This window comes from Rhopalosiphum padi, chromosome 3 (genome assembly GCF_020882245.1).
Source record: "Rhopalosiphum padi isolate XX-2018 chromosome 3, ASM2088224v1, whole genome shotgun sequence".
NCBI lineage: Eukaryota > Metazoa > Arthropoda > Insecta > Hemiptera > Aphididae > Rhopalosiphum > Rhopalosiphum padi.
This window is the reverse complement of record NC_083599.1, coordinates 72,629,199-72,654,746: the sequence shown is the minus strand read 5'-3', so window position 1 is coordinate 72,654,746 and position 25,548 is coordinate 72,629,199. Positions and strand designations below refer to the sequence as shown.

General features: G+C 26.0%; 3 protein-coding genes across 6 annotated transcripts; all 3 read left to right on the top strand.

Annotated features, from left to right (window-relative positions):
• The first annotated feature begins 598 nt into the window (after positions 1–598).
• Positions 599–1,642, top strand: LOC132925613 (zinc finger MYM-type protein 1-like). The gene is made up of 2 exons (XM_060989992.1): positions 599–874; positions 992–1,642. The coding sequence occupies exons 1-2, from the start codon at positions 599–601 to the stop codon at positions 1,640–1,642; spliced, it is 927 nt and encodes a 308-aa protein (XP_060845975.1).
• Positions 1,643–3,583: 1,941 nt separating this feature from the next.
• LOC132927451 (2',5'-phosphodiesterase 12-like) lies at positions 3,584–19,035 on the top strand. 3 transcript variants are annotated; one of them, XM_060991985.1, is made up of 10 exons: positions 3,584–4,160; positions 13,763–13,918; positions 15,098–15,863; positions 15,937–16,076; positions 16,160–16,325; positions 16,390–16,519; positions 16,616–16,771; positions 17,264–17,369; positions 17,785–17,939; positions 17,997–19,035. In XM_060991985.1, the coding sequence occupies exons 3-10, from the start codon at positions 15,106–15,108 to the stop codon at positions 18,102–18,104; spliced, it is 1,719 nt and encodes a 572-aa protein (XP_060847968.1). In that variant the 5' UTR covers positions 3,584–4,160; positions 13,763–13,918; positions 15,098–15,105; the 3' UTR covers positions 18,105–19,035. The 3 variants fall into 3 exon arrangements, with proteins under 3 accessions (XP_060847968.1, XP_060847970.1, XP_060847969.1); XM_060991987.1 differs by having other exon boundaries at positions 3,584–4,164; XM_060991986.1 differs by lacking the exons at positions 3,584–4,160; positions 13,763–13,918 and adding an exon at positions 14,372–14,541.
• Positions 19,036–20,147: 1,112 nt separating this feature from the next.
• On the top strand, positions 20,148–25,511 carry LOC132927505 (2',5'-phosphodiesterase 12-like). 2 transcript variants are annotated; one of them, XM_060992047.1, is made up of 9 exons: positions 20,148–20,305; positions 21,485–22,250; positions 22,421–22,560; positions 22,636–22,801; positions 22,866–22,995; positions 23,092–23,247; positions 23,740–23,845; positions 24,261–24,415; positions 24,473–25,511. In XM_060992047.1, exons 2-9 carry the CDS (start codon positions 21,493–21,495, stop codon positions 24,578–24,580), a joined length of 1,719 nt encoding a protein of 572 aa, XP_060848030.1. In that variant the 5' UTR covers positions 20,148–20,305; positions 21,485–21,492; the 3' UTR covers positions 24,581–25,511. The 2 variants fall into 2 exon arrangements, with proteins under 2 accessions (XP_060848030.1, XP_060848029.1); XM_060992046.1 differs by lacking the exon at positions 20,148–20,305 and adding an exon at positions 20,462–20,928.
• Positions 25,512–25,548: the final 37 nt, after the last annotated feature.

The window sequence follows — 25,548 nt, the reverse complement described above, 5'->3', positions numbered from 1 at the left end:
GATATCAAAATTAATTTTTATCTACAAATTAATTAATATAATATCTGGGGATTGGCAAAAAAATCAAACTTGAACAGAATTCAAGTCTTTTAGAATATTACTCTCAAATAATATCGCTAACGCTCCTTTCTATATCTCTAATTTAACACTATAAAGATTTAGGTATCCGACCTTTTATAACTAAAACGAAATTATTCGTCTATATATTAACCTTAGGAATTGGTAAATTAAAATGAAATAAAAGTAATCTTATTCTAATACCTATTATTATATTTAAAAAGAAATAACTAATTCAATAATTATTTCAGTACACACCATCAGTGCCGTATTTACCAATAAACACTATAATAAGCTAGTGCTTAGGGCGGCAAATAATTTTTAGTATTACATTTTAACTAAAATAAATGCAACTAATTATAAAATGTTTTTAGACCAACGGGATTGTGGTAATATTTATATTTTATGTTTTTCGATTTCATAATCGTGTTGTAAACAAGTGGATACGATGAATTCGATTGTGTGTTTATCTGTACCTAATCACAATAAAAAAAACCCAATCAATTAGTCAATGCAATCGCGAACGAGCTCATAGTGTGGCATGTTCTATAGTATTATAGTAACGAACGTATTCAAAAGAGCAGATGGAACTAGGTGGTCTGCTCGGCATGAAGCTTGTGACAGCTTATATCAAAACTATGACGGTATTATGAAAAATTTAAGTTTATTAGAAGAAGATGATTTTGAAAAGGCGACGACGCGTTGTGAGGCAGCTAGCTTAAGACGTCAACTTGACCGTTTTGAAAACGTTTTTATGATTGTATTTTGGAATGCAATTTTGGAGCGTTTTAATAGCACAAGTAAAAAGCTTCAAAAAGTAAACATAGATTTGGGGATAGTTGTCAAACTCTATAAATCATTAATTAACTTCATAACATCTATTCGAAATGATAAATGTTTTAATGAATATGTAATTTTGGCAAAAAAAATAAAGAGTGAAGAGTACGAGTTTGATAAAGTAAGGACTAAAAAACGCAAACTTCAAGCAGACGAGACAAGAGAAAATGAAGTTCATATGACTGGAAGTGATAAGTTAAGAATAGAAACATATTTTACCATACTGGACCGAGTGAAGAGTGAACTTGAAAAAAGATGCGCTGTTTATACTAATACATTTGACAAATATGACTTTTTGACTAATTTAATACTACTTTCACCAGAAGAAATAACTCAAAAAGCTAATAAGCTTCAAGAATTTTATAGCGATGATTTAGAAAAATCATTCGCTTGTGAATGTGTTCATTTTCGAGCATATCTTCAAAGTATTAATACAAATATTGATGGAGTTATCGAATTATCAATACACTTACGTGGTAATAATTTAGATACAGTTTTTCCTAACGTAGATATTGCTCTACGTATGCTTTTATGTATGGCAATAACTAATTGTTCAGCCGAGAGGTCTTTTTCTACGTTAAAACGTGTAAAAAATTATTTGAGAGCAAGTATGGAAGGAGATAAACTAAATTCATTAAGTTTATTGGCAATTGAAACTGAACTAGTGAACAAAATGGACTTCGATGTCATAATAGATGATTCTGCGACTCAAAAATCGCGCAGAAAGCCGATGAGCACTAGACATTAACTATTTAATTTTGAATATAATAATTAACTATTTAAATATTAATTACTACCATGTTTTTTATCATTATATTTTATATCATATTATTTATAATTAAATTTTTTATATGAATATGTATATGTATGCATTTTTATAACAGCTGTATATTTTTATTTTTCATCAATAAAATTTTAAGTAATAAAGAAAAAACAATAATTGTATGATTTAATAACATTTTTTACACTAGAAAAATATTTATATTTAAAGGCGGCAATTAATTTTGTGCTTAAGGCGGCACAATGGTTAAATCCGGCACTGCACACCATATATAGTATTAAATAATTTCATAACCGTATAAAATATATATTATTATAGTAGGTAAAGCGTAAAATTAATAAAAATAAACATAAAGTCTTAAAATTATAAAATAAGTGTTACATATCTAGATTTTTCTTGATTTATTTTATCATAAAAATAAATTTCCAATACTATAAAAATATTATGGATAGTTTTTAAATAATTTAAATATTTAGCTTTTAAGTATTATATATACTATTTATTATCATTTATCATTTATCAGAAAAAAGTATTGTTTAGAAATTCATTTTTTTTTAATCATAACAAATGTATTTCAAAAATAATCGTTGAATAAATGGATATTTTAATATGGACAAAAGTAATGTGTCTATTACCATAAAGTTTGGATTTAGTATAACTTACAAATTCATATAACTATTTGTTTTGTACTATTTTTTAAGTATTGTTATGAAGGATAGACGGATAGTACATTTTAATAAATGTAAATCAATGACAGTTCCAATGTTTCTTTATAGTACATTTTTACCTAACTAGGTAGAGTAGTTTAAACCAATTTGGAAATTAATACATTTTTGTTCAAATGAAATTTAAAAAAATTCCCTCTCGTAGCACATGCCACATGTTAAGGTGCGTCATAACTCATATTTTAATATTTTGGAATATATCGCTCCTAAATATTACAAATGTTACAATAATTATCTTAATATTGGTTAGGTATAATTTTTAGTAGGTATATTTATTATTTAGATAATAATATATATTAAAAATCAATACATTTTTAGTGTCAGATAAATGCAGTTGTAGATAATTGAAAAATACAATGGATATTGGATACAATAATTGTATTACCACAAAATGTCAATGGTACCTATAAGAAAATACTGTATTAAATTGTAGTATAATTTTATATTTTATATAATGTAAATGATAATACATAATATTTCATTAAATAAATAAATTACATACCTTTAAGACAATTGCGCTTTATACTTCTCTTTGGTAGGTAGGTACAGCTATACAAGATGGATAAACCCGATAAACATTAAATACTCAATGATCACGGATCTCTATGCACAACAAACGCGAAGCAATGAGAAAACGAATAAACGAATGCTTAAAATTTGTATAAAATAATAAAATATTAAATAATAGGTAATTGACAATATTTCATTTTAATTTAAATACAAACTATAACAATATTACTACCAATTGGCAATTACTCCACCAAAATGACAATCGTCAAAAATTAGTTTTTCGGGAAATATCGACTTTTTGATAATTTACCAATAACAACCCCAGCGTTCAATTAAATGTTACTCAAAAATATTTTTTATAAAGAGGGATCATATAAGTATATAATATATATTTATAAATTTTACATTATAACGAACAGTAATTTATTATTATTATTATTATTATAACTATTATATTTTTACTGAAAATAAAGATATTGATAAAGATAATTAGAATGTTCGAACGCGGATCGATTATCGCCGTATCGAAATTATCTAATCTCCCTTGAACCGGTTTTACCCCCTGCTCCTCCTAAGTTCGCGCCGTACCGTCTGACGTGAGTGCTGACTTATAAGCTGTGCCGCCAGCCTTTTAAAACTTATGTATTTTACACTTTTTTCCTGGCGTTCGAGCCCGACGCACCGTTGCGTCCGCTCACCGCCTCGCATCGTGTTGTGCGGCAAAACCGCGTGTGCGGTCAACGCGCGTCTGTATGCATATTTTACCAGCGGTTGACTGCAACGTGCGGTATACTTTTTCGCTGACCGTGTGCTTTGCGTATCGTCGCCGCAGTAGTGTTTTTGTGCGTCTTGCTCCGATCGCGTGTGCCGTCGAGTGACCAATTTCGAATTGGTCCTCGTCCCGATATTTCGGACATTGTCGATCCGAGTCGCCAGTTGTTTTTCTGCACGTCGTTGCCCCGTTTGGCCGTGCGTGTGTGCGTATAAAATAATATTATATTTATATTCACGTCGCCGCCGTCCGTGGACGTCGCGTACACACATAACCTTATATATATATATATATCACAGTTATATCTAGTCGCGTTGTCGTTCTTATTATAAGAGTAATACACGCATAATATATACGTATACACGTATAATACGTGTGGATACACAATCTTCATATATATATATATACATTCGCGCCGCCGTTGGTGTGCGTTGTGTATCGGTGCGGTGCCCGAACTACAAGGCGAAGATCGAGCAGTGTCGGTATCGTTATATTATTATTTGTATTATTTGTATTTATATTGTTCTAATTTATAAAATTATTATACCTGTAAGATTAATTATATTATTAGTATCTTATGGACGCCCACCTTTATTAGGATACTTAAGTCCGATTGTGTCAGTTATTATTTACTATTTATTTAATATACATTTTTGGTGGTGTTATATAAGTGCTATTATATTATATATATATACCGGGTAACCTTTTCCCGTTTCCAACACCTCGCGAGTCGTGTCCGATAACCGCGAATTTCCAAAAGTTGGATCGGATAGGGCGCCAACATTTGGTAGCAAAGCGTGGTTATCCGACCTTTGTGGGGGGTTCGGTAGCGGTGTGTTGGTTGTGTTTTGCCCTGGTATTTTGGTGCAGAGCACAGTGCTTGGGTGTTCACCGGACGTTGACATTTATTGTCTATACGTGTATTAATAGACCGGCCTTCCCCGTGGGTGATTATTATTATTATTTATTATTTAGGTACTCTTAAATTAAATTAATTTAATGTGTGATGCGCGCATAGTGCAGATAGTATATAGCTGATATAGGTATTTATTAACATTAAGTTAACCGCGTTGATCGTGGTGTTGCTATCAGCTATACTTTAGATTAACGTTAGAGGTAATTCTACGCACTACCTGGATATCGTTGATATGTTCAATAAGTTAATGCGTATACGCGACAGCCGTTAGTTTTGATATCGTCGGTATATCTAAACTACACCTAATTAGTCGTGTCGGTTGCGTCATTGATATCTCCGATATATCAATTGCACTAACGTTGTAGGCAGTTAGGCACACTACGTAATTGCGCCCGTCGTTGAAGTGATATCGCCGATATATCATTATTATTATTTATTATTCGCGCCGGTCGCTGTGAAATATTTTATATAACATTTTGGGTATTGTCCGTTCACTGCCATTTGTAGGGCACCAACAAAGATATAACCGATTTTTGAATCCACATTCGTCATAATTATATTACTAAGACGTAATATCACACCATTTATGTATACATTCTAATGAATGTATTGTAATAATAAATAAATAATTTAAACGAATAAATCTAAATTGAAAATAACTAAAATAAAAATAAACTTTTCACGAGATTTTTGAGCTGTTACATATTTGGAACAAATTATTATTTTATTATATAAAACTATGAATATAATTCAGTAATAATTATATTAAAAAAGTAAAAGTCATGTAATATTATATTATACATATTATTTACTTTTAGACTTTTAGATTAAGGTTTACCGACAATCCACCGGTACGAGCCAGTAACCAACAATTGTACTTGTGAAGCCTCCTACACGACTGGCGTGTTGTCACCAGTGACAAATATTGGCCAAGTACACCAGTCGTGTGGGACCGCCTTTACACTTTGACAGTTTGACCTAAGGCCCATAATCGGTAATGCTTAGATTAATAGATTATAATATAAATATTAGATAAAAAAATATATAAATATAGACGAATAGACGTATATTCTGCGAGAATTTCTAAGTATAAATTCATAAATAAAGCACATAATAATGTACTCACTTAATATTTAATATAATATTTAATTATAGAACATAAATAAAGGTACCATTATGACAACAGATGCCAGTTGAAAGAAATAAGCTAGAATTCTATCATATTATTATCGTATATTCAATGTGTTCATTATAATTCCACTGTTGTTACAATATGGATAGGTATATTAGTATACTCATCGAACCATACTTAATGTATAATAAACGAAGACATTTCCGCTCTATATAATAAAATCGAATGTACATTTTCTTTTTCGCTATATAAGGACATGAGATTTAAAATATACCACATTCGTACGTATTGTAATATTAAATCCATTATTAATTATTTTTTACCGGAGAAATACATTAGAAGACAAACGCCTACTTATTATTGTTATATAAATTATAATAATATGTCCATTGGTGCCTATATAGAATGTTAACAAAAACGTCGTCTCTGCGACGTCACTTCAGACTTTGCCAAAAAATATTTCATAATACATCGGTGTGGAAATAACACTGTATTGTGGGTGGTCGATTTTCAAACACCAAAAAATTATGTGTACAATTTTTACAGATATATAAATGCGTATACAATACCTACATCCGGCCGTTAGCTTAACATGTTTCTGAAAAATATATTTTTTTTCACGTGTAGAAAAAATACAGACTATTTCATTATACTGAATCAATAGTGATATATCTTGCACGTATATTAAACATGCTATCGGTTTTTTGTATAATTTAAAATCATATAAACTGTTAATCACGGAATAGGAACAAAAAGACGTACTATATTTTTTATATTCTGAAGGTCAGAAATGGTTATTTTATAATATATATTATGTATAACTGTATAAGTTTTAATTTTTTAAGTATATAGCTTAGTGCGAATGGGTATAATATCAATATAATATGTATATAGTACATATTTAAATGTTTTTGTGAGTACGATAATCAGTAGCACCAGCAAAACTATTATATATAAGTACCTATATGTAGCTCAAATTAAAATTAAATTTAATGTTCTACAAAATAACATTTACTTACAAAAAATTTTTTTCTTGTCTTTTGACTAGAAAAATACTGAATAATTTTATTTACTTTATAGTTTTTATTATAGTTTACTGCCTACTTTCAATTTAACACTTAAGACTTCTATAAATTTCAGAACCCCAATTTATTGTAAACTGAGGCCTCTTAGTGGTGCTGAGCACCATTTTATATGCTTTCTTAATTATAAATTTAATTTAATTTTATAAGTGTTAAAATGCTAAGTGTACCTATGCTAAGTTAAAAATCTTGTAAAAGTAAATTTAAATCCATCAATAGTAGTTCTTAGAACAATATAATAATATTAACATTTTATTGAATAGACATTGCAATATAATTTTTAAATTTTTACAACATAATAATTGGGGTCTAGCTATTAGAATTTCAACTACGTCGGATCATGGACGATGTGGGTGGTGTACGAGTGAAATTGTAATTCTATTATATATATTATGCTGAGTACCCGGTTTGTTTTTAAATGAATAAATAAATAAATAAATACTAAAAATGATAATTGGGTTCAGCTATTAGTCCTTAACCGATGTAAATTGACACCTCTGTGGGCAAAAGACATTGTTATACCCCCTGATGTCGAAAGTCTGATGCTGTTTTGTATAGGAGAAAAACGTAAAATCGTAGTACATGTTAAAAAATAATTAAGTTGTCAGATATTATGGGGGAAAATCCAATTAAACGAAACTACTCCCAAGTAGGCAATCCGACTATGACTGATCGTGGATGATGTGCGCGTAGCAAGTGAAATCAAAATTTGTATAAATTCAAAATTCCAATAGTATAAAGTTCCTATATACAAACACCTGTTGCAGTAGTATACCTGTTGTTATAGTATACTTTCATATTTATTATCATTCCAATATATATATTTAACTAACTACATTTGTTTAGATAGCAGTAAAGCAGATCATAAGCGTTCATTCCACTTGAGGAAAGTAACAACATCCTATGTTTAAAATAAACAAGAAGATACAGATAATAATAATCGATTTATTAATTATTTATGTAATGCTTAATTAATGTAATTCATACTAAATGTTATAGTAGGCAAAAAATTAGAATTTGTTAAGAATTTTAATATTTAACATGGTAAACATATTTAGTTTGTAATCTTCTTATCTTCTTATTGGGGGCTGCGTGTTGTCCCAAAGTATTTATTTTCTTTTTCAAACGGTTCGACGGGATCCCAGGCTTTTGGGGGGTGACCAAAATTTGGGTCGCTGTACCCCGCTGTTGTTGTTGTTGGATCTGAAAACCAACTGCACCTCTTCTTCCTGAATTTTTCACCCATCACTTGTAAATATATTCATTAATTATCATTATTCATTTTTATGAAGTGATGTATAAAAATATGACAATATTACATAAGTAGGTATAAAAGCGATAGTTACTTGCGGGCCAATGTTAATAAAAAATAAATAATCATTTACATATTTCATATTTAAGAGTATGTTAGTGCAATATTTGTTTTTTCTCTCATACCCGCATGCAACATATTATATCTCTTCAATATATAAATAAAAAAGAATTCATTGATTTAAACATAATATTTTTATTTTTATAACAATATGTTTATGTCTAATTATAACTAAAAATTCTGTATTTTTTATCTATTCAATTTATTCTTATAAAACATATAAATATATAATATAATTTATCACAAATACATTGATTTTTGTATTAAATATTTTATTTTTTTAATAAACTGACTCAATTAAACATTAAAATCATTTGCTTATGCTGTGGATCTCCTTTTCCTAATTGGGCTGCGTGTCGTCATAAAGTATTTATTTTCTTTTTCAAACGGTTCGACGGGATCCCAGGCTTTTGGGGGGTGACCAAAATTTGGGTCGCTGTACCCCGCTGTTGTTGTTGTTGGATCTGAAAACCAACTGCACCTCTTCTTCCTGAATTTTTCACCCATCACTTGTAAATATATTCATTAATTATCATTATTCATTTTTATGAAGTGATGTATAAAAATATGACAATATTACATAATTAGGTATAAAAGCGATAGTTACTTGCGCGCCAATGTTAATAAAAAATAAATAATCATTTACATATTTCATATTTAAGAGTATGTTAGTGCAATATTTGTTTTTTCTCTCATACCCGCATGCAACATATTATATCTCTTCAATATATAAATAAAAAAGAACTCATTGATTTAAACATAATATTTTTATTTTTATAACAATAGTTTATGTCGAATTATAGCTAACAATTCTGTATTTTTTATCTATTCAATTTATTCTTAAAACATATAAATATATAATATAATTTATCACAAATACATTGATTTTTGTATTTAATATTTTATTTTTTTAATAAACTGACTCAATTAAACATTAAAATCATTTGCTTATGCTGTGGATCTCCTTTTCCTAATTGGGCTGCGTGTCGTCCCAAAGTATTTATTTTCTTTTTCAAACGGTTCGACGGGATCCCAGGCTTTTGGGGGGGTGACCAAAATTTGGGTCGCTGTACCCCGCTGTTGTTGTTGTTGGATATGAAAACCAACTGCACCTCTTCTTCCTGAATTTTTCACCCATCACTTGTAAATATATTCATTAATTATCATTATTCATTTTTATGAAGTGATGTATAAAAATATGACAATATTACATAATGAGGTATAAAAGCGATAGTTACTTGCGCGCCAATGTTAATAAAAAATAAATAATCATTTACATATTTCATATTTAAGAGTATGTTAGTGCAATATTTGTTTTTTCTCTCATACCCGCATGCAACATATTATATCTCTTCAATATATAAATAAAAAAGAATTCATTGATTTAAACATAATATTTTTATTTTTATAACAATATGTTTATGTCTAATTATAACTAACAATTCTGTATTTTTTATCTATTCAATTTATTCTTAAAACACATAAATATATAATATAATTTATCACAAATACATTGATTTTTGTATTTAATATTTTATTTTTTTAATAAACTGACTCAATTAAACATTAAAATCATTTGCTTATGCTGTGGATCTCCTTTTCCTAATTGGGCTGCGTGTCGTCATAAAGTATTTATTTTCTTTTTCAAACGGTTCGACGGGATCCCAGGCTTTGGGGGGGTGACCAAAATTTGGGTCGCTGTACCCCGCTGTTGTTGTTGTTGGATCTGAAAACCAACTGCACCTCTTCTTCCTGAATTTTTCACCCATCACTTGTAAATATATTCATTAATTATCATTATTCATTTTTATGAAGTGATGTATAAAAATATGACAATATTACATAAGTAGGTATAAAAGCGATAGTTACTTGCGCGCCAATGTTAATAAAAAATAAATAATCATTTACATATTTCATATTTAAGAGTATGTTAGTGCAATATTTGTTTTTTCTCTCATACCCGCATGCAACATATTATATCTCTTCAATATATAAATAAAAAAGAACTCATTGATTTAAACATAATATTTTTATTTTTATAACAATAGTTTATGTCGAATTATAACTAACAATTCTGTATTTTTTATCTATTCAATTTATTCTTAAAACATATAAATATATAATATAATTTATCACAAATACATTGATTTTTGTATTAAATATTTTATTTTTTTAATAAACTGACTCAATTAAACATTAATATCATTTGCTTATGCTGTGGATCTCCTTTTCCTAATTGGGCTGCGTGTCGTCATAAAGTATTTATTTTCTTTTTCAAACGGTTCGACGGGATCCCAGGCTTTTGGGGGGTGACCAAAATTTGGGTCGCTGTACCCCGCTGTTGTTGTTGTTGGATCTGAAAACCAACTGCACCTCTTCTTCCTGAATTTTTCACCCATCACTTGTAAATATATTCATTAATTATCATTATTCATTTTTATGAAGTGATGTATAAAAATATGACAATATTACATAATGAGGTATAAAAGCGATAGTTACTTGCGCGCCAATGTTAATAAAAAATAAATAATCATTTACATATTTCATATTTAAGAGTATGTTAGTGCAATATTTGTTTTTTCTCTCATACCCGCATGCAACATATTATATCTCTTCAATATATAAATAAAAAAGAATTCATTGATTTAAACATAATATTTTTATTTTTATAACAATATGTTTATGTCTAATTATAACTAACAATTCTGTATTTTTTATCTATTCAATTTATTCTTAAAACACATAAATATATAATATAATTTATCACAAATACATTGATTTTTGTATTTAATATTTTATTTTTTTAATAAACTGACTCAATTAAACATTAAAATCATTTGCTTATGCTGTGGATCTCCTTTTCCTAATTGGGCTGCGTGTCGTCATAAAGTATTTATTTTCTTTTTCAAACGGTTCGACGGGATCCCAGGCTTTGGGGGGGTTGACCAAAATTTGGGTCGCTGTACCCCGCTGTTGTTGTTGTTGGATCTGAAAACCAACTGCACCTCTTCTTCCTGAATTTTTCACCCATCACTTGTAAATATATTCATTAATTATCATTATTCATTTTTATGAAGTGATGTATAAAAATATGACAATATTACATAAGTAGGTATAAAAGCGATAGTTACTTGCGCGCCAATGTTAATAAAAAATAAATAATCATTTACATATTTCATATTTAAGAGTATGTTAGTGCAATATTTGTTTTTTCTCTCATACCCGCATGCAACATATTATGTAATAAGTTTTCACCTAAAATTGTTTTTTATGGCTGAGTTTAAATGATAAAAATCACAATGATTGCAATTGAAAAAAAAATTTACACATCTACGAAATAGTATTTTAATTGATGTTCCAATATTAAATCTTAACAAAATGCAACTATATGAATAATTTTAAAAGGTATATCATTTAAATTTATTGTAATAATTAATGTATATATATAAACTTTTTTAAAGTGTTCAAATCGTATTAAAAAAAACAAGATAACACTGGACACATTACTAATTATCAAAACAAAATGTTACCATCTCAGTGAAATTCTAACAACCAAAAACATGACCATCAAACGGGCACAAACTAAGTTATTTAATTTTAATTTTTGTTATTTTAATTTTTTTTTTTTTCTGATAATATTATTCACATCACAGAAGCAGACTTATTATTGGTTATTTAAATATTACAATTTATTAATAAAGGAACAAAGAATTTCTTCATATTATGACTATTATTTTCTAATTATTTATAGATTTAAAAATTGAAATACAATGAGTATTTTAAATATCTGTTTTTCATTTTAAAATATTTTTAAATGATTTCTATGAATTTAAAATAATGTTTTAACATTTTATTTTGATTGGAAAAAAGGCCATTTGAACATTTTATTAACATTTATAAAATAATGCATAAACCATTTTTAACTTTATTTTTAAACATTTAAACTAGATATAATATAAGCTTAAAATTAAATATCATTATGTTTATATAATAGAAAATATCCTCAGCATATTATATCATTTTATTAACAATTTACCATTATTATTATTTTTTATTTTTAGTGGAGTAAAATTGTGAAATATTAGATTGTAAGAAGTACTTATAAAGTATTTACAACTATCATAGTAGAAAAAAATATAAAAAATTAAAAGCAAATCAATAATATATAATGTTTAGAAATAATAAAACGAAATAAAATAATAACATTGGTAATGGTAAAATAAAGTAATAAGTCTTAACAATAAATACAAATATACATGCACAAAAAATAATATCTATAAATATTTTATAACGATAAAGATTATAATTTTTTTACCTTCTTCATGCGGGAGCTGATGCTGTGCTTTTTCTGGTGTTTGCGGAATCGCGTCGGGTGTATCATAGGTCGGCATCGCCTGTACATGTACAGTGACTGCCATAATTACCAAATTAATATAACATAATATTATTATTAAAAATAAATTTATTTATTAGTTTCTTGAATTTTATTGCTGTAACAAAAATTTTCAATAACTATAGAAGTATAAGTACATAGTCTACACGTATTTAAATAATAAAGGAAAACAAATTTATCATTTCACATGAACAAATAATATTTTTTAAGCATTCAATAGTAAAGGTATGGAAGAAGGTATGTATGTAATGTTAGTTAGCTGTAGCGCTTAAAGACATATTCATATATGTAGTATATAGGTACCTACTCTTTATTAACATTTATTTAATATTTATTATTAATTATAGCATAAGTATTTAATTGGATCTAGTTGATAGGTACTAGGTAATCCTGAGAACATAAATTAAAAAAATAACCAATACTTTTAAAATTAATCGTGAAAATTTAATAAATTCTATAAATACTGTTTTTATTTTACAGCTGTGTTACACAAAAATCTTATAAAATATTAACAGTTCAGACATCCAAAAGAGGTTAAGAATTGGCCTATATTATACATTAAATGTTATATACATTATTATTTATCATATACTAAAATATTATTACTTTTTTGAGATGTCGATTATAGTTACCGAGTGTAAAAATATAAATTGCACTTAAGTAAACAGTGATCTGTAAATAAATTCAATATTGAATTAACCAATAGTGTTATACATTTTATTAGTACCATAATATTGTCATAATTGTCTATCATAAAGTACTGTTCAGACTACGATTAAAGATACTACTATCTTTAATCGTGGTTTAGACTTAAACTATGTATTTATAATATAAAATATTTTATTATTATATATTCATCAATAACGATTGACTACCTGTTTTACATAATTAAACATATAATTATGAATTATTATATTTGTATAAAGGTATGATTTGGTAGTAATTTGTTTTGAATTTCACAATATAACATCAGTAATATTTATATGAGAAAGATTTAAATTATATTGACGTCGAACATAAAAAATAAACTATAATGATTTATTTACATTGTTAATTATTTAAATAATGAATTGTTATATGTAAGATATATAATATGTAAGATCGTTTATTTAAGTTTGATAAGTTGAAAATTTGTATTTTTATTTGTATTAAGAAAATGAATTAACATCTTTTTTTTTTTTATAGGTCTTAGCTTTAGAATTGAATTCTGACTATAAACAAATATTATTAGTATGCAATACTCATTTGATATCTGATCCAGAAGGTGATTTTATTAGATTCTTTCAAGCGTTAATTGAACTAATTATTATTAATAAAATAAAACAAAATATCACCAAGGATGTAAGTATATTTAATTTGAAAAATTATTTAGCTGTGTATTAAACAAAATAATTTTCATTATAATATTTTTACTTTTAAAAAGATTAGGTTAATAACAACGAGAATAATTTATATAGTTAGTTATTATGTGTCTATTGCCTACTAAATATACTAAGTACACAATATTATTGGAAATTTATTTCATTATATCATACTCAATTTTTAAATGGTATTAATATCTAATAATATTATAATATTAAAAATTTTTGAATTCGGCGGCCAGTGATAATGTGAAATGTGTTGATTATTCCAAGCCAAATTGATATGATATTTTTCTTTCATGATAGTGATATAAACCGTTTTTTTTCGACTGTCTGGTCTATTGCACAGGCGCATTGAGTCGTTGTAGTCTTCCCGGACTACTTACATTTTCGTATTGTTCCGTGTTCGAAAATTGTTGTGGCTGTTTGTCAACCATGTTGGTTTTAATTAACGTTTTTGTTATTCTCAATGGTCTATCTAATGTTTTATTACTACTGCAGACTGTATAGTACCTCGTTTAACATTTAAAAAAGAAAATTATAATTTATTTTTCTACTGTTGATTAGTAACAAAGATTATACTATTTAAAACCAAATATCGATGTAAGTATGCACATTTTTTGATATTGCAATAATTAGTTTAACATTTTTAAAATTGCTTATCGATACCTAATACTTGTTTATGAATTTCATACTTCAGTGTTTATTTAAGTACATAAATCCTATCATCCAGGCAGTACTATGACACGTATTTCTTAGTATCAAACAGATTTTCTATTTTATAGGTACCTTTTTCTTTCCAATTATTTTTCTTTTTATATTTCGATGAACTTTGTTACACATATGTAATTTTGCATGTTTGTGAGCTACAAGGACTATTTACATAGATATGCAGATAATTTAGGTACATATTCACTAATCAACTGTACAATTCAATGTACCTACTATTTCATTTACTTAGTTTTTTTTATAACGCAATCTCAACAACTATAGATTTCAAAATATTTTTGAATTATCGTAAAGTATTAATCGCTCCATGTCACTGTTTGCTCCAATTGTCATGTTTAAAGTATTAAGTTTCAAAACAGCATGTAAATTATATTTAAATTGTACATAAAAATAAATAATATAGTCATGGACTTACTATTTTTTTTTCTAGAGAAACATATGAAAAACTCTTACAACTTATTTAAGCATAACTATTTCACTAAAAGAAATATGTCTTCTTTTACATTATTTTTATGGGAAAATACAATGTTTGTTAACTGTTTGATTCCGACGGGTGAGACCGAACTAAAAATGATGGTGACTCTACCATCTCCATTTAACAAGTTGCACAGAATAAACTTGTGTCGAAGCCCAGAAGATACAATAAGAATATTTATTGACAGACTTGTTTTAAAGTTATCGAAAACTCAACGCAAAGTTAGTGATAGTGAAAAGCTTAAGAGAAATTGTGTAGAAATAAAAGTGAATGGAATCAAAGTACCATATACTTCTAAATGCTATGAAATATTTGAGGAATTTAAAGCAAATATTACCCTTGAAATTAAAGATCATACGTATACAGTAATAGTTAATGCACCAATAATCAACGAATTAAAATTGAGAATTCCTCCATATCAAGGATTAATGATATATCCCTATGGATTTGATCAGGGATATAATGTCTCTGTTATGGATACTGAATATTCGTGGTACAGAATTGATTCAAAAAAAGAAATTAAAGTGGGCGATGATATGACTTATGAACCTACTGCCGAGGATGTTAATTGTCGTCTAAAATTGGTTTGTAGTCCTTTTAATGACATGCGGCAACCTGGACCTACAGCAGAAATAATATCTTCAACAGTCTTAGAAAATACCATTGAAAGATACCCATTTCAAAGAAGATCAATAATAAATCTATATCGCAATAGGAAAAGGTAATTAATTATTTATATTTTTCTGAAATTATAACTATAAACGGTCTGTTTTTCTGTAATTTATATGTTGTAGTTTCAGAGTTGTGTCATACAATATACTCGCTGGAGAATATACAAAAACTAAGGAAGCAAAAAATGAAATGTATCCATATTGTCCAGAAGAAATTTTAGCGTCCAGTTATCGGCACCCTCTTGTAATGAGTGAACTTCAAGGTACTTAAGTGATATGAATATATATATATATATATATATATATATATAATTAATTTTATGTGTAATTAATTATTTGTTTAAAGCGTACCATGCAGATATAATTTGTTTGCAAGAAGTGGATAAGCTTTTTTTTCATAGAGAGTTGTGTCTTATTTTAGAACAATACGGTCATATGACTGGATTATATTTTAAAAAGAATGGCCGTAGGAATGAAGGCCTGTGTTGTTTTTATAATACTAATACATTTGAGTATGTTATACAGTATTATTTGTACATGTTGAATAATATTTTAATACTTTTAAATTTATTTCAGTTTATTAGAACAATTTGATATTAGTTTGAATGACCTGACTACTATAGAATTGTACTGCGGACCTATTATAAAAGAAATTATGAAAGATGAAAAATGGAAACAAGGATTAGAAAAAAGAACTGTTTTCCAAGTTAGTGATTATTGATATAAGTATTATTATAAGGTTTAAAAATTTGTATTTTTATTTGTATTTAGAAAATGAATTAACATCTTTTTTTTTTTATAGGTCTTAGCTTTAGAATTGAAGTCAGACTATAAACAAATATTATTAGTATGCAATACTCATTTGATATCTGATCCAGAAGGTGATTTTATTAGATTGTTTCAAGCGTTAATTGAACTAATTATTATTAATAAAATAAAACAAAATATCACCAAGGATGTAAGTATATTTAATTTGAAAAATTATTTAGCTGTGTATTAAACAAAATAATTTTCATTATAATATTTTTACTTTTAAAAAGATTAGGTTAATAACAACGAGAATAATTTACTATATTTAACTATGTAAAATGGTTTCTAGATTTTGATTAACATATTGTGTATGTATTTACAAATTATCAACAGTGATTTACCTTATCGAGGGATAAATTATTTTTACCAAAAAAAATTTATAAAATAATATTACACTACATATATAAAAATTAGAAAAAAATATAGATAATAACCAAGGGTACCATTTAAAAAATAATTAAAATATAATTTTTCAAATAAACTTTTTAAAATAACTTGGAATGATTTAAACTTAAAAAAAAATCATTATGTGTATACTAATATCTAATTTCTCCGAAAATATAATTATTTATTTTTATACAAATTAAAAATTAATAAAATATGATGATTAAATAATTTATGACTGTGTATTTAATTTCAGTATCCCGAGAGCAATGTATCGGTTATATTCTGTGGAGATTTCAACAGTACACCTGAAAGTGGTGTTAATGATTTAGTCACCAATTTATTATTACCAGAAGAACATAGTAAATACATTTTTAATTTTAATTTATACTTTAAATAAACTACTTTTATTGTTAAGATATTATATTATTACACTTTTTTTTCATCGAAAAATAAAAAAAAATATTCAACTTAAAAAGAAATATAATCAATTCAAAATGATAACTCTCAAGTATTTACTAGGGACTACCAATTTAAGTAGTTATCTATTATTAAACATTTTATTCCATTATTTAAGATTTGTATAAGTAGATCATTATTGAAACTGTGTAAAATTACATTAGTATGTATGTAATTAAAGATTGTTGATAAAATATTAATTATAATTTGCAGTGGGCATTTAGAAGTTTTGGTTAATTTTAGTAGTCCACTAATTATATTAGTTATCTAAAATTATAATTGTTAATCCTATGTTTAATTTAAGTTTTATTTTTTCAGGAACGGTAAAAATGCTAAACGATTTAAAAAGTAATCTTGACTTTAAAATGGATAGTGCATATGATACTGATGTCCTGTACAGTAATTATACTGAAACTTTTTCCGGTCTTTTAGATCATATATACTTTACAAATCAACATCTCTACCTTAATGAGGTAAAAAATATTATGCGAAAATATTTTTTTCAGATTGTATTACATTTGTATTTTTAGGTATTACCCATGCCATCACATGATGATGTTATCCAATATGGAGGAATTCCGAGCGTATTATTTCCTTCAGATCATTTAGCTTTAATTGCAGACTTCGATGTAAAATAATTTATCTATTTTATAATGATATTTTCTTTTATTATATTTATATTTTTTAAATAATATTTCTAATAGTACCTTTAATTTTGTGTAATGTTTATTATAGTGTTACAATAACTGTAAAATTTAAGTATATTTTAAAGATCCGATTTGTTCTTATTTTGAATAGTTTCTGTATGTATACAGATAGGGCCTGGATTTATATGAAAAAAAAATCCTAATATTTAACCATGTCACTTATTTCTATTTTTGGTGTATGTTAAAAACATATATGCCCAGCGGACCCTTAATGTTTCTTGTGTGTATCTGGCTCTGATTAGTTCTCCAAAGTCTAACACCATCTACTCTAATAAATGGAATGGCGGAGGAAGTTTTTTTTGACCATGTAATAGTCTTAACGCGCAGCAACTGTGCATTTACCATTTTACTAACTTGGTGTGTTTGTGTTTATTGACACTATATTCATAATCAGAGCCCTTGCACAATCTTGGAATTATTGTAAAAATAAATCAAAACATTCATTTTAAGTTGTAACTAAAATTAATGTTTATATTAAGTATAAAACTTATGTATTTAGAACTAAGTATGTAAAAATATGAAACTATAAATTTTAGCATTATCATCTGTACATGAAATGTTGAAATGCATAGATTTCTAAGAAGATGCTATTTTTTATATCTGTTTATTCTATTTAACACAGTAAATTTATATATATTTTTAATACCGTTGATTTTGAATATTGAAAAATCAGACTTTTAAATTATAAGTACCTAAGTTTTCAGTCCAAGATTAACATAAGTACCTAAGCTATTAAATTTAGAATGTAATTGGTGTAAGTGATAATTTAATCATATCTGTGTTTAGAGTAATTTAAAGAATTTACTGAAAGATTATATTTAAATCTGGAATTGATGATAAATAAACAAAATACATTTAATTATTTATTAGTTTCTTGAATTTTATTGCTGTAACAAAAATTTTCAATTACTATAGAAGTATAAGTACATAGTCTACACGTATTTAAATAATAAAGGAAAACAAATTTATCATTTCACATGAACAAATAATATTTTTTAAGCATTCAATAGTAAAGGTATGGAAGAAGGTATGTATGTAATGTTAGTTAGCTGTAGCGCTTAAAGACATATTCATATATGTAGTATATAGGTACCTACTCTTTATTAACATTTATTTAATATTTATTATTAATTATAGCATAAGTATTTAATTGGATCTAGTTGATAGGTACTAGGTAATCCTGAGAACATAAATTAAAAAAATAACCAATACTTTTAAAATTAATCGTGAAAATTTAATAAATTCTATAAATACTGTTTTTATTTTACAGCTGTGTTACACAAAAATCTTATAAAATATTAACAGTTCAGACATCCAAAAGAGGTTAAGAATTGGCCTATATTATACATTAAATGTTATATACATTATTATTTATCATATACTAAAATATTATTACTTTTTTGAGATGTCGATTATAGTTACCGAGTGTAAAAATATAAATTGCACTTAAGTAAACAGTGATCTGTAAATAAATTCAATATTGAATTAACCAATAGTGTTATACATTTTATTAGTACCATAATATTGTCATAATTGTCTATCATAAAGTACTGTTCAGACTACGATTAAAGATACTACTATCTTTAATCGTGGTTTAGACTTAAACTATGTATTTATAATATAGAATATTTTATTATTATATATTCATCAATAACGATTGACTACCTGTTTTACATAATTAAACATATAATTATGAATTATTATATTTGTATAAAGGTATGATTTGGTAGTAATTTGTTTTGAATTTCACAATATAACATCAGTAATATTTATACGAGAAAGATTTAAATTATATTGACATCGAACATAAAAAATAAACTATAATGATTTATTTACATTGTTAATTATTTAAATAATGAATTGTTATATGTAAGATATATAATATGTAAGATCGTTTATTTAAGTTTGATAAGTTGAAAATTTGTATTTTTATTTGTATTAAGAAAATGAATTAACATCTTTTTTTTTTTTTATAGGTCTTAGCTTTAGAATTGAATTCTGACTATAAACAAATATTATTAGTATGCAATACTCATTTGATATCTGATCCAGAAGGTGATTTTATTAGATTGTTTCAAGCGTTAATTGAACTAATTATTATTAATAAAATAAAACAAAATATCACCAAGGATGTAAGTATATTTAATTTGAAAAATTATTTAGCTGTGTATTAAACAAAATAATTTTCATTATAATATTTTTACTTTTAAAAAGATTAGGTTAATAACAACGAGAATAATTTATATAGTTAGTTATTATGTGTCTATTGCCTACTAAATATACTAAGTACACAATATTATTGGAAATTTATTTCATTATATCATACTCAATTTTTAAATGGTATTAATATCTAATAATATTATAATATTAAAAATTTTTGAATTCGGCGGCCAGTGATAATGTGAAATGTGTTGATTATTCCAAGCCAAATTGATATGATATTTTTCTTTCATGATAGTGATATAAACCGTTTTTTTTCGACTGTCTGGTCTATTGCACAGGCGCATTGAGTCGTTGTAGTCTTCCCGGACTACTTACATTTTCGTATTGTTCCGTGTTCGAAAATTGTTGTGGCTGTTTGTCAACCATGTTGGTTTTAATTAACGTTTTTGTTATTCTCAATGATCTATCTAATGTTTTATTACTACTGCAGACTGTATAGTACCTCGTTTAACATTTAAAAAAGAAAATTATAATTTATTTTTCTACTGTTGATTAGTAACAAAGATTATACTATTTAAAACCAAATATCGATGTAAGTATGCACATTTTTTGATATTGCAATAATTAGTTTAACATTTTTAAAATTGCTTATCGATACCTAATACTTGTTTATGAATTTCATACTTCAGTGTTTATTTAAGTACATAAATCCTATCATCCAGGCAGTACTATGACACGTATTTCTTAGTATCAAACAGATTTTCTATTTTATAGGTACCTTTTTCTTTCCAATTATTTTTCTTTTTATATTTCGATGAACTTTGTTACACATATGTAATTTTGCATGTTTGTGAGCTACAAGGACTATTTACATAGATATGCAGATAATTTAGGTACATATTCACTAATCAACTGTACAATTCAATGTACCTACTATTTCATTTACTTAGTTTTTTTTATAACGCAATCTCAACAACTATAGATTTCAAAATATTTTTGAATTATCGTAAAGTATTAATCGCTCCATGTCACTGTTTGCTCCAATTGTCATGTTTAAAGTATTAAGTTTCAAAACAGCATGTAAATTATATTTAAATTGTACATAAAAATAAATAATATAGTCATGGACTTACTATTTTTTTTTCTAGAGAAACATATGAAAAACTCTTACAACTTATTTAAGCATAACTATTTCACTAAAAGAAATATGTCTTCTTTTACATTATTTTTATGGGAAAATACAATGTTTGTTAACTGTTTGATTCCGACGGGTGAGACCGAACTAAAAATGATGGTGACTCTACCATCTCCATTTAACAAGTTGCACAGAATAAACTTGTGTCGAAGCCCAGAAGATACAATAAGAATATTTATTGACAGACTTGTTTTAAAGTTATCGAAAACTCAACGCAAAGTTAGTGATAGTGAAAAGCTTAAGAGAAATTGTGTAGAAATAAAAGTGAATGGAATCAAAGTACCATATACTTCTAAATGCTATGAAATATTTGAGGAATTTAAAGCAAATATTACCCTTGAAATTAAAGATCATACGTATACAGTAATAGTTAATGCACCAATAATCAACGAATTAAAATTGAGAATTCCTCCATATCAAGGATTAATGATATATCCCTATGGATTTGATCAGGGATATAATGTCTCTGTTATGGATACTGAATATTCGTGGTACAGAATTGATTCAAAAAAAGAAATTAAAGTGGGCGATGATATGACTTATGAACCTACTGCCGAGGATGTTAATTGTCGTCTAAAATTGGTTTGTAGTCCTTTTAATGACATGCGGCAACCTGGACCTACAGCAGAAATAATATCTTCAACAGTCTTAGAAAATACCATTGAAAGATACCCATTTCAAAGAAGATCAATAATAAATCTATATCGCAATAGGAAAAGGTAATTAATTATTTATATTTTTCTGAAATTATAACTATAAACGGTGGGTATACTTACTTATTATTTATTTTTGTTTTTTTTTTTTTTATCTAAAATCAAATCAATATGCTATTAAGTTTTACTACATTTAAAATAACTAAATCTGTTTTTCTGTAATTTATATGTTGTAGTTTCAGAGTTGTGTCATACAATATACTCGCTGGAGAATATACAAAAACTAAGGAAGCAAAAAATGAAATGTATCCATATTGTCCAGAAGAAATTTTAGCGTCCAGTTATCGGCACCCTCTTGTAATGAGTGAACTTCAAGGTACTTAAGTGATATGAATATATATATATATATATATATAATTAATTTTATGTGTAATTAATTATTTGTTTAAAGCGTACCATGCAGATATAATTTGTTTGCAAGAAGTGGATAAGCTTTTTTTTCATAGAGAGTTGTGTCTTATTTTAGAACAATACGGTCATATGACTGGATTATATTTTAAAAAGAATGGCCGTAGGAATGAAGGCCTGTGTTGTTTTTATAATACTAATACATTTGAGTATGTTATACAGTATTATTTGTACATGTTGAATAATATTTTAATACTTTTAAATTTATTTCAGTTTATTAGAACAATTTGATATTAGTTTGAATGACCTGACTACTATAGAATTGTACTGCGGACCTATTATAAAAGAAATTATGAAAGATGAAAAATGGAAACAAGGATTAGAAAAAAGAACTGTTTTCCAAGTTAGTGATTATTGATATAAGTATTATTATAAGGTTTAAAAATTTGTATTTTTATTTGTATTTAGAAAATGAATTAACATCTTTTTTTTTTTATAGGTCTTAGCTTTAGAATTGAAGTCAGACTATAAACAAATATTATTAGTATGCAATACTCATTTGATATCTGATCCAGAAGGTGATTTTATTAGATTGTTTCAAGCGTTAATTGAACTAATTATTATTAATAAAATAAAACAAAATATCACCAAGGATGTAAGTATATTTAATTTGAAAAATTATTTAGCTGTGTATTAAACAAAATAATTTTCATTATAATATTTTTACTTTTAAAAAGATTAGGTTAATAACAACGAGAATAATTTACTATATTTAACTATGTAAAATGGTTTCTAGATTTTGATTAACATATTGTGTATGTATTTACAAATTATCAACAGTGATTTACCTTATCGAGGGATAAATTATTTTTACCAAAAAAAATTTATAAAATAATATTACACTACATATATAAAAATTAGAAAAAAATATAGATAATAACCAAGGGTACCATTTAAAAAATAATTAAAATATAATTTTTCAAATAAACTTTTTAAAATAACTTGGAATGATTTAAACTTAAAAAAAAATCATTATGTGTATACTAATATCTAATTTCTCCGAAAATATAATTATTTATTTTTATACAAATTAAAAATTAATAAAATATGATGATTAAATAATTTATGACTGTGTATTTAATTTCAGTATCCCGAGAGCAATGTATCGGTTATATTCTGTGGAGATTTCAACAGTACACCTGAAAGTGGTGTTAATGATTTAGTCACCAATTTATTATTACCAGAAGAACATAGTAAATACATTTTTAATTTTAATTTATACTTTAAATAAACTACTTTTATTGTTAAGATATTATATTATTACACTTTTTTTTCATCGAAAAATAAAAAAAAATATTCAACTTAAAAAGAAATATAATCAATTCAAAATGATAACTCTCAAGTATTTACTAGGGACTACCAATTTAAGTAGTTATCTATTATTAAACATTTTATTCCATTATTTAAGATTTGTATAAGTAGATCATTATTGAAACTGTGTAAAATTACATTAGTATGTATGTAATTAAAGATTGTTGATAAAATATTAATTATAATTTGCAGTGGGCATTTAGAAGTTTTGGTTAATTTTAGTAGTCCACTAATTATATTAGTTATCTAAAATTATAATTGTTAATCCTATGTTTAATTTAAGTTTTATTTTTTCAGGAACGGTAAAAATGCTAAACGATTTAAAAAGTAATCTTGACTTTAAAATGGATAGTGCATATGATACTGATGTCCTGTACAGTAATTATACTGAAACTTTTTCCGGTCTTTTAGATCATATATACTTTACAAATCAACATCTCTACCTTAATGAGGTAAAAAATATTATGCGAAAATATTTTTTTCAGATTGTATTACATTTGTATTTTTAGGTATTACCCATGCCATCACATGATGATGTTATCCAATATGGAGGAATTCCGAGCGTATTATTTCCTTCAGATCATTTAGCTTTAATTGCAGACTTCGATGTAAAATAATTTATCTATTTTATAATGATATTTTCTTTTATTATATTTATATTTTTTAAATAATATTTCTAATAGTACCTTTAATTTTGTGTAATGTTTATTATAGTGTTACAATAACTGTAAAATTTAAGTATATTTTAAAGATCCGATTTGTTCTTATTTTGAATAGTTTCTGTATGTATACAGATAGGGCCTGGATTTATATGAAAAAAAAATCCTAATATTTAACCATGTCACTTATTTCTATTTTTGGTGTATGTTAAAAACATATATGCCCAGCGGACCCTTAATGTTTCTTGTGTGTATCTGGCTCTGATTAGTTCTCCAAAGTCTAACACCATCTACTCTAATAAATGGAATGGCGGAGGAAGTTTTTTTTGACCATGTAATAGTCTTAACGCGCAGCAACTGTGCATTTACCATTTTACTAACTTGGTGTGTTTGTGTTTATTGACACTATATTCATAATCAGAGCCCTTGCACAATCTTGGAATTATTGTAAAAATAAATCAAAACATTCATTTTAAGTTGTAACTAAAATTAATGTTTATATTAAGTATAAAACTTATGTATTTAGAACTAAGTATGTAAAAATATGAAACTATAAATTTTAGCATTATCATCTGTACATGAAATGTTGAAATGCATAGATTTCTAAGAAGATGCTATTTTTTATATCTGTTTATTCTATTTAACACAGTAAATTTATATATATTTTTAATACCGTTGATTTTGAATATTGAAAAATCAGACTTTTAAATTATAAGTACCTAAGTTTTCAGTCCAAGATTAACATAAGTACCTAAGCTATTAAATTTAGAATGTAATTGGTGTAAGTGATAATTTAATCATATCTGTGTTTAGAGTAATTTAAAGAATTTACTGAAAGATTATATTTAAATCTGGAATTGATGATAAATAAACAAAATACATTTAATTATTTATTAGTTTCTTGAATTTTATTGCTGTAACAAAAA